The sequence below is a fragment of the Thalia democratica genome, chromosome 5 (assembly GCF_965202585.1).
Source record: "Thalia democratica chromosome 5, ktThaDemo2.hap1.1, whole genome shotgun sequence".
Taxonomy (NCBI): domain Eukaryota; kingdom Metazoa; phylum Chordata; class Thaliacea; order Salpida; family Salpidae; genus Thalia; species Thalia democratica.
In genome coordinates this window covers 55,285,555-55,295,286 of record NC_139169.1, presented here as the reverse complement: position 1 = coordinate 55,295,286, position 9,732 = coordinate 55,285,555, and the positions used below count along the sequence as shown (strand labels likewise).

The 9,732-nt window shown below is 25.8% G+C and overlaps 1 protein-coding gene across 1 annotated transcript; it reads right to left on the bottom strand.

Annotated features, from left to right (window-relative positions):
- Window positions 1–240: 240 nt before the first annotated feature.
- LOC145837172 (surfeit locus protein 4-like) lies at window positions 241–8,548 on the bottom strand. The gene is made up of 6 exons (XM_082944940.1): window positions 8,486–8,548; window positions 8,221–8,342; window positions 6,072–6,168; window positions 4,358–4,446; window positions 2,030–2,219; window positions 241–1,484 (listed from the first exon to the last, which is right to left on the bottom strand). Exons 1-6 carry the CDS (start codon window positions 8,531–8,533, stop codon window positions 1,218–1,220), a joined length of 813 nt encoding a protein of 270 aa, XP_082801066.1. The 5' UTR covers window positions 8,534–8,548; the 3' UTR covers window positions 241–1,217.
- Window positions 8,549–9,732: the final 1,184 nt, after the last annotated feature.

Sequence of the window (9,732 nt, the reverse complement as noted above, 5' to 3'; positions counted from 1 at the left end):
AGGATCATTGCTTTTTTTTGATATACAGCTGTATATAAAAAAACTATTATTCAAATTTTGAACCTAAAAATTATAGTTATTTAAATATTGACTACTACATCTAAACAAGTTTCTATTAAATTGTTCTGTACTTAAGTAACTTCAAATTGAAGCTGCAATAGTTTAACAAAACAAACCATGTTTAATAATATTTATTTCAGGTGGAAAATTATTAGCAAGAGTAGTAACAAGTCTTCTGCCTAACATAAAATCTAAATTTATTATAATTGAAAAACCCAGCAACTAAAACACCAACAGAAATAGACAAACAATAAACTAATTAGTCAGAACGTAAACAAACCAAAAAGGAAGGTTTTAAAAATTTGGTGCAAGAAATCTTTTTAGTCTAAACGTTATTTAACCAATCATATATCTAATTACTCTTTTACAAGTTTAATTAAAGGCACGTAGTAAAAATTTATTTAAACTTTAGTGCTACTAATTTGTTTGCTAAGAAAGTACATATAAAAGTGTTTATTTAAATTTCTAAGTTTATATACTTAAGAAGTTTACTGTAGCAGCTTCTTCTGCTTAATATAATTAAACAATGAAAGTTAACGTAGAAATTTATGCTTTTTTTAATCTTAATATTATAAAAATTAAAACAATAACTATATATATAAAATGACTATTTAGTTATATTCATTTTTCTGGCTAGTACTCTTTATTACAAGAACAGTAAAAAAATATTTAGACTTAATGTATGTAAAATAAAGTCTTACAACACTTAGTTCATAAAAAATACTTAAATATTAAGTTTAAGACTAAAGTGTATCAATAATTTACTAGAAAAAAACACTGTTGATAAAAATGTTAATTTCAAAAAATATATAAATCAAGAAAAATAATACTGTAGAACTTTGAGAATTAAGTGTAAGTTTAAGATAACAGTTCAAACCCGTTTAGGTACTAACCAGTAAAAAATAACTAGGTCAGCTGACAAATAAAATATCTCGTGTCCCCGGAGACTAGTACATTTATACATGATCCCAAGTCATAAAAAAACAAGATAGATAGAAGTTTTAAAGATATGTTAGAAACAAAGGAGTTACTTTCTTAAACTGAGAGGCTTTTGCACAACAGCTTGCTATATATCTATATGTGTGCGCTCCTTTCGACGCAGGAACAGGGTTTGAACTGTTTGGAGGAGAAAAAAAGCAGAGTAAGGAAGTGATGTTTTAGTAGAGCTTCTTGCGCTCGTCGACGCTGACGCCTCCTGGTCCGAGTGCGACCAGCATGAGAAGACCGCCGATGACGGAGAGGGTCTGGAAGAAGTCGTACTTGAGGAAGTCGTGCATGGCGCGGGTGGAGGCGTACTTCCAGAACTGATTCTGGTACAGGTTGAGGATGAACAGCCAGCAGACGAGCACCATGGCTGATAGTTTGGTCTTGTAGCCGGCCGCCACGCATATCATCAGAGCAGAACCGATGATGTTTTGGATGAGCTGAAAAATAGTCAGCTTGTTAGATAATATGAATTCCAAATAATATATTGTTGTTTAATAAATCAGATATTTGCACTTTTGTCTTGTTATTTATATTTAAAAACACTTAAGAAGCAAAGTATATACTGACAGGAAAATTTAATTTAGTTTTAAGTGTCAGTTGAAACAAATATTTTGGACAAATGTTATCTGTTTGTACGTAAATTATATTACTACTTTGTTTGGTTCTAGTTTTTTGTTGAAAAACATTGGTGTTAAATAAAAACCTTGTAAATATTTTCTATGATAAATTTAATTATGTTCATTGAGAATTTTGGTTACTGTAGTACTAAAATTGATCTTAAAAAACAAAAACAAAATTATAAACGTACTGAATATAATGATTCAACTCAAGCTAATAGTTGTCTTATACTTTAAGATGCTTATTATAGATGGTGTTATTATATGAGACAAAGTTAATTTCTATAACAAACTTAAATTAATCCTTTTTTTGTTACAATCATTAGAAAACTTTTAAACAAAAAAACACATCAAAAGTAACCAACATCAAGTGGGCTGAATGTGAAGTGGAGCAGAGTGACGAACATGAAGACGAGCAAAATTCTACCGCCGAGTTGCATGTATGACTTGGGCGATGTGACGTCCAATGTGGGAACTCCTGCGAACAACCTCGACCTGTTCTCAGACTTGCTTTCGGCCAACAGCAGCAGAACTGCACCGACAAGCGCCAAGTTCCTAAAAAAAAGTCCGTGTTTTTGGTTTCTCTATCGTAGAAGATTGAAATAAATAAAAAATTCTGATCTTGTAAATACGTTCATAATTAGTTCCGTATTGCTGTAAAAAATTCTTAAAATTTTGTATATGATAGTACTTTCTTCAAGTATCAGTTTACTTTTACTTGTAAATATTTTTTTTTAGTCAGCATTTTTAGTTTCTGTATTTTAGAAGTTTAACTTTTTTTTAAATACTGAGCTGGTCAACTCTATCAAAATTTTTTTTGTACTGTTTTATAAGTATAAAACTCTAATAGAGTCATTTTTGATAGTAACAAAATTAAATTTATAGAGGACGTAGGACTTATAACAGGGTTGCCAGTTGTTTTTGGCAAATTTTCACCAGGTTTTCAAAATTTCCTCCAGGTCTTTAAAAGCACACGTTTTTGGGTCTACTTTTAGTTAAAAGTTAAGTTTAAGGTAAGAAACTGTGTTAAAAAGTATAAAAACATTGAAAAGATACTACTGATTTACTACTTTAAATGTTTTTTTTAATAAAAAACTTCTGATAACAAAAACTTTTATATTTATGATAGATTTTTTGTGTCAAATCGGAATTTATTACTTAACATGTTAAAATTGTTAAAAACTCCAGGTTTTTCCATGATTTTTAGCCTAAATTGTAAAATTCCAGGTTTTTTTAGGTTTCATAGTTTTTTGGCAAATCTTTTATAAGCTAAACTTTTTTATATTTTGTATATGTTTATTTTTGTACAAAGAATTCAGTATTTGCTTTTGAACACATTTACTTTTTGAACTAAAAGCGGTCTGATAATTTAGATAAAAAGCTGTTTATAAAAGATGCTTAAAAGAGAAGTTTATTGGAAATATATATTACTTGTCAAATTTTAAATAAACATTAAAAAATAAACATAAGTACCTATAAACAGTATAAAAATTAAAACTCTCTTTGGCTATCTTTCATACTTGTTGTATTTATTAATATCTAATATAACTTCTTTTTTAACACTACTTATAGCAAATTTTTAGTAAGCAAATAGTAAAGACACGTTTACAGTTCAAATTTTATATAACTCTTAAATGAATTATTGCTAATTATTCTCATTTAATATTTAGTGTACTCAGTAAAACAGTAAAAACCAGCTTTTTTTAAGCATGTTGTACTTTAATATAGATAAAACATTTGCAATTTTTAAAGTTTTAGACTGTGCATAAACATTTAAACACTTCAGTTAAGATTGCTTGATTGCAAACTTGTACTAGAAGTAAACTTAACGTGTCAAAGCTGAAGTCAATGACGCGTAACCAAGTTGTGCAATTTCATATCCCAAGGGAATTTCAAGTTTATATAACAAAATAACTTATACATGTCATTAAATTGTATTTTCTATTCTATGTCATTAACATAAATACTAAATTTAAACTTTACTGTTCTCGTGGGTTATTCTAAGTAACTATTAATTAATAAAACACTACAATTTATTAGCTTTTTAAATATATTTCTTATAATATTAAAAATTTGTATATAGCACAAAAATCATGGTTATCAACTAAATTGATATCTATAAAAAAAGTATTTATTTTATTATTTTATACATAATATGTTTGTTTTATTATAACAATTACTGAAAAATCCATCCAATATTTATTTTATTATTTTATACATAATATGTTTGTTTTATTATAACAATTACTGAAAAATCCATACATTTTTTTTTAAGGTAGTTATAAAATGTTACAACATAATACAGTAAAAGTTCCAATAACAAACAATTAATGGTCATAAGATGAAAAATAAAAACAATTTGAACATGTAATGGACATAAAACATATTATGTAGGACAGAAACTATTTTAACTATCAAGCTTATTGAATAATCTATTAGTACCAAAACAAACTACTTTATCTTTAAATCAAATTAAAATATTAAATAAATTCGGAAAATCATAAGTTCAATCTTAAATATTTAAAGAATCGCTAGGCCATAATCTAGTTAAAACAATGAAATATACATTGACAATATATTAAATTCAGCAAAATAAATGTAAACGTTTAGTTCATATACATGCAATTTGTGGCTATATATATGATTAGTGACAAGATACATATACCTGACTAAATACATAAAAAAACTCAAACCTGGCCAAGAATTTCATATCCCACAATATAGAATAAGCAACAGTTTGCAATCCAATAATGAAGAACAACACGTAACACATATGATCCACCTGTTTTAAACGTAGGTGATGTTTCCGGTAAATTTTCAATAGCCTACTGGTAGCAACAAATAGTAAATTTTTTGATTGTTTCATACGGAGCTTTTTTCAGTGAATTTACATTTGTTTATAAACTTATTAAAATAGAATTAACTATTTTTGACAACTTTACTATGTAAAAAGTACTCATCCACAACAGTATCTAAAATTTTGTTTATTAATTCGAAAAATGAACACAAATTATTAACAAAATTCATTCATAAAAATATTTTAAAAACTTAAAAGAAATAAACATAAACTTGTAACGAAACCATAAACTACTTTTAGCGATTATAAACAAAAGCTATAAAAAGTACTGTTATGGTATTTTACAAATTAATTTATATAAAGATGTGCAAATTTATTTACAATCAAGTATCGGTGGCAAAAAATTGCGACCTTTTCAAGTACATATAATAAAATAGATAAGCTCTTTACATCTCAGTAAATTGAGCTTTTTTTTTTAGTAAAGACAAATAACTACATAATATGTTTATGAAAAAATTCATAATATTTACTACATTTAATAAGTATCAGTGTAACAGTAAAGTTAAACTTTGAATCTATTTTAAGTAGATTAAATCTATTGTGAAGTTTACAGTTTATAAAAGCTTATTTATTACGATTATACTAATTACTTAACATTTTATTTCTGCCTGATATCACAATAATACAATTACAAAACTTCTATCAATAGCAAGCAGATAAAACCAACACTAATTGAATTTAAAAAGTTAGAGTATTTAAGAAATAGAATGTCAAGGTAAACTGCTTATTAAACTTTTATTGCAAAAATCAAAAAAGATTAGAAAACTAAAATCGTGGTAACATTAAGTTTATACAGAGTTAATTTAATAAATTTAACAATAGTATTAAGAACATGCCTGTTTAAAATACTGCTTTGAATTTATGATATTGTTGATTAACTTAAAACTGGTCAACTATTATTAGTGAAGTTAATATACTAAAGATTTGAAATCTTTATAAAACACTGATCATGAGTTTAGTCATTTTACTAGAAAATAAAACTAAAAATGCAAACACTAAGAGCCAGTTTTTAAAAAGGCAACTTTAGTCAGGGTTGCCAAAGGTTTTTTGTAAATTTCTTCCAGGTTTTCTGAATTTCTTCAAGGTTTTTAAAAAACAAACCTTTTGGTCTATTTCTAGAACAAAATTGAGCTTAGGGTGAAAAAAACTGTCTTAATTAGTATAACAACATTGTAAAGATACTGTTGAGCTACTTAAAATGTATTTTTTAACAAAAAAAAATTTCAATGGTATAATTTTTCTTATGATAGATTTCATATCTAATCAAAGTTTTGTTACGTTACATGTAAAATTAGTTTGAAATTCCAGGAATTTAGTAATTTTTGTTCGAAATTTCAGGTTATTTCAAAACTTTTCAAATTCCAAGTTTTTCCAGATTTATTTTACTTTTGCCTATATGTCAAATTACAGGTTTTTTCATGTTTTATTAGGATTCCAGGTTTTTCAACAACGCTGTTTAATAGATAACTAAACTTTTGTCAGTGTATATTTATAAGTTAGTAAAAGAAACAAAACAGAAGTTTATAAATGATAAATATAAGGGAACTGACATGTTTACGGATCATGACACCTCCACAAGCTCCCAGTTGACCCAACATGTTGACTAAAACGAACAAGGTTGCAAGAAACTGGCCGCAACTCCAGGTGCTAAAATTGGTTAATATCATTATTTCAGTAACTTTTATAATTATAGTTTTTTAATAACTGCTTTGGTGTTTTATTCTTTTTCAGTTGAAAGCTTAAATAGTCTGAAAAACTAATATGTATTCAATAATAATTAACAAAAATTCAATAAGAAAATAAAAACATTAACCAGTTAAGTTTTGTGTGAAAGTGCAAAAACCTTATAACTATTAAATTTAAGTACGCAAAATTGCTAAAGCTTAGCTTCTTACTAATTACTGAAGTGCGGATAGAAACTACTTTCAATCATATACAAATAAAAACATTAAAATTTACACCAATATAAATATTTATATTCCCAAAAATTCTATATTATCAAACTAAAATAAATATCATTAAAAAAACATTCAAAGGAAATAAAATAAATTCCGTTAAATTAAGGGCATAGGGGGATATCACCTTTTTACAATTTAGTCTTATTTTATTAAGTTTTAACTAAGCGACAAATTGATTTTTACAGATTTTTAAAATTCAAATTTTTTTTAGATATAGCAGGTCAAAGTCAGAGACTATAACAGGTTCCTTACAGCAGGCACAAACTAAAACCACAAATAAGTAGAAATTTTTAGTGAAATAGTCTTTTTTGCAGTTTTAGCTTGAGCCTCCCATAAGGAACCTATTGTTGCATCCGACTTTGACCTGCTATATCTCAAAAACTATTTTGAATTTTAAAAATTTGTAAAAACTATCTTGTAGCTTGGTTAAAAGTCAATAATATAAGATCAAATTGCATAAAAAATTATTCACCATTCCCTATACCCTTATTACTAAAACTAAGTAAAGGCCATAGGGGCCAAACGTTTTTATTTTAATTAGCATAGTCCCTGATTAAAAAACAATATCAGTATACTGAACGATTATTTTCACATAACACAAAAGTTCAAACTAATTTTTGAGATAAAGTATGTTTTGTAAAAAGTTCCTAATATAGGTATGGATTTTTTATGGTCAAATTTATCAGAATTAAAAAATAACTTTTAAAAAAATTCTACATTTTTAACTTATTACCTCAAGTTTTCAGGAAATACTCCTTGCAAAACTCGAAAAAAATTTTGGAACAATTTTTAAGGGCATAGGGGGGGTAAACACCCTTTTTTGGTTTTTGATCTTATTTTATACAGTTTTTACTAAGCTACAAGATGCTTTTTACAGAATTAAAAAATTCAAAATAATTTTTGAGATATAGCCGGTCAAAGTCGGAGGCAATAATAGGATCCTAATGGGAGGCGCAAACTAAAACAGCAAATAACTAGAAATCACTAAAAATTTATCTCCTCCTACGTTTTTTGAGATAACTACCTCAAATTTTCAGGAAATGTTCCTTGCAGTATTTAGAAAATTCTGTCAGAGAATTTAAAAAAATTTATCAAAAAAAATTTATAATAAAATAACAAAAAAAAAATGTTTTTTTTGTTTATTTTTTATATAATTTTTTGATTTTTAGTTTTTTTAAAAATTCCTTCCGACAGAATTTTCTAAATATATCAAGGAACACTTCCTGAAAATTTGAGGTAGTTATCTCAAAAAGTAGAAGATAGATTTTTAGTGAAATAGTCTATTTTTGCAGTTTTAGTTTGCGCCTCCCATAAGGAACCTATGGTCGGCTCCAACTTTGACTGGCTATATCTCAAAAATTATTTTGAATTTTTTAAATCTGTAAAAAGCATCTTGTAGCTTAGTAAAAACTATATAAAATAAGATAAAAAACCAAAAAAGTGTGTTTACCCCCCTATGCCCTTAAACAAAACATATAAAACTTATCACTAAAATAATAAAGACTTTTTGTTTATTATAAGTTCTAAAAAAAAATATGTTTTTTTTTTTTTTGACAATGTGATCATATAAAAATATGACTAGTCTATAAGAAAAGGGGATATTGTATAACTTTTGTAAAGTTAGAAATTGCATTAACGGGGAGTCAAAAACTTTCTTCTTTTTTTAATATTTTTACAGTATAAAATTTAAAACAATTCCTTAGAAAAAACATAAGTTTCAAGAAAAACTAAACATAAAAACCTAGAGATGTAGTCTCTTTGTTCACCCCATTGAGAATACATTCTAATTCCATCTTCAAGGAAAGTTGAAACAAGACACAAGCGTGCTACATGGGGCAAGAACTTTTTTGTGTGTCTTAAAACCTAGATTAAAACAAGTATAGAAACTTAATTTTTGTTATACTCTTTGAATTAAATTTGAAAAAATTAAAAAAAAAAATTCACTGAACATTTATATTATTGATTTTTATTTTAATTAATTTATAATATTAAAACATTTTACTTACATTATCGGCTATATCTTCAGCTTTTGCTACAAATCCTTGTTGATTCATATTAGTTATAACTAAATATCTGTAATTTTATTTTTAAAAGAGTACTTAAATGCATTCTTAATTAAAATAAAGAAAAAAATATTTAGAAACATCCATATTAAAATAATAATTTTTCAAATCTCCTAAATACTAATTAGTATCAAGTTTTAACTTCTGTTTAGTGATACATTATTTAAAAAAAAAACTAACTAAACAAACTTTATATACATACACTGAAATAATATACTTACTCTACATAACTTTAATATCATTACTCTAAAAATTATTCAAATTATATTGTTTAAGGACGCAAGGAGGTAAAAAATTTATTTTACTAAAATTAATATGTAGATTTAAATGAAAGCTTAAATAACTTAAATACTCTTAAACTCGATATATAAATTTATACTACTTTGTATTTACTATCAACTAAAATTTGCCATAGGATTTTTATAGTAATTAGCTAATATCAGACTGTACAAACAGTTTCAAGTTTAACTAGGACTGTAAATCTTTACTTAGCTTAGAGGAATATTCAAGTTGCTAGACCACAATTTTTTAAATTATGATATTAACTTTGCACAACTATCTAAAAAAATTACTAAACTTTAAAATGTAAAAATTAAAATATTCATTCTAAACATCAAAAAAAAATTCATTATAATGAATTGTTTGAACAAATAAAAACTATTTTAAAGTCAACAAATCACTAGTTAAAGTTCAGTGAAAGTGTGTGATACAATATAACATTGAGCTTTTTTTAATTGCTGTTATAAATAACTTAATTTTTCTATCCTATATAAATTCTAATTTTGTTAACATTTATTACCAACAAAATGTAACAAACTTTCCAAACTTACACATTTTTTTAGGCCTTAATGGATATAATAAACTAAACTAAAGTTTGAAGAATTTTCTGGTCACATGTGTAAATTCTAACAACAATTATACAGCAAAAAATTATGTGAAAATTTCTAATAGAAATAGTAAACATTAAGGGTATAGGGTGTAAATCACTTTTTTCAGAATTTGATCCTATTTTATATAGTTTTAACTACGCTACAAGTTGCTTTTAACAGATTTTATTCAAAGTGGTTTTTGAGATAGAGCTGGTCAAAGTCAGAGACAGCAATAAATTCCTAATGGGAGGCGCAAACTAAAATGGCAAAAAAAATATTTCACTAAAAATCTATATTCTCCTACGTTTTATGAGATAAATA

Bases quoted from the DNA above. Each gene is read 5' to 3' on its own strand.
- LOC145837172 (XM_082944940.1), bottom strand. From the start codon at position 8,533: ATGAATCAACAAGGATTTGTAGCAAAAGCTGAAGATATAGCCGATAAT. The intron at 4,447-6,071 runs GTCAGTTCCCTT...CGTTTAAAACAG, and splicing joins GTGTCATGATCCGTAAACAT to GTGGATCATATGTGTTACGT. The intron at 2,220-4,357 runs GTTTGAGTTTTT...ACTTTTTTTTAG, and splicing joins GATATGAAATTCTTGGCCAG to GAACTTGGCGCTTGTCGGTG.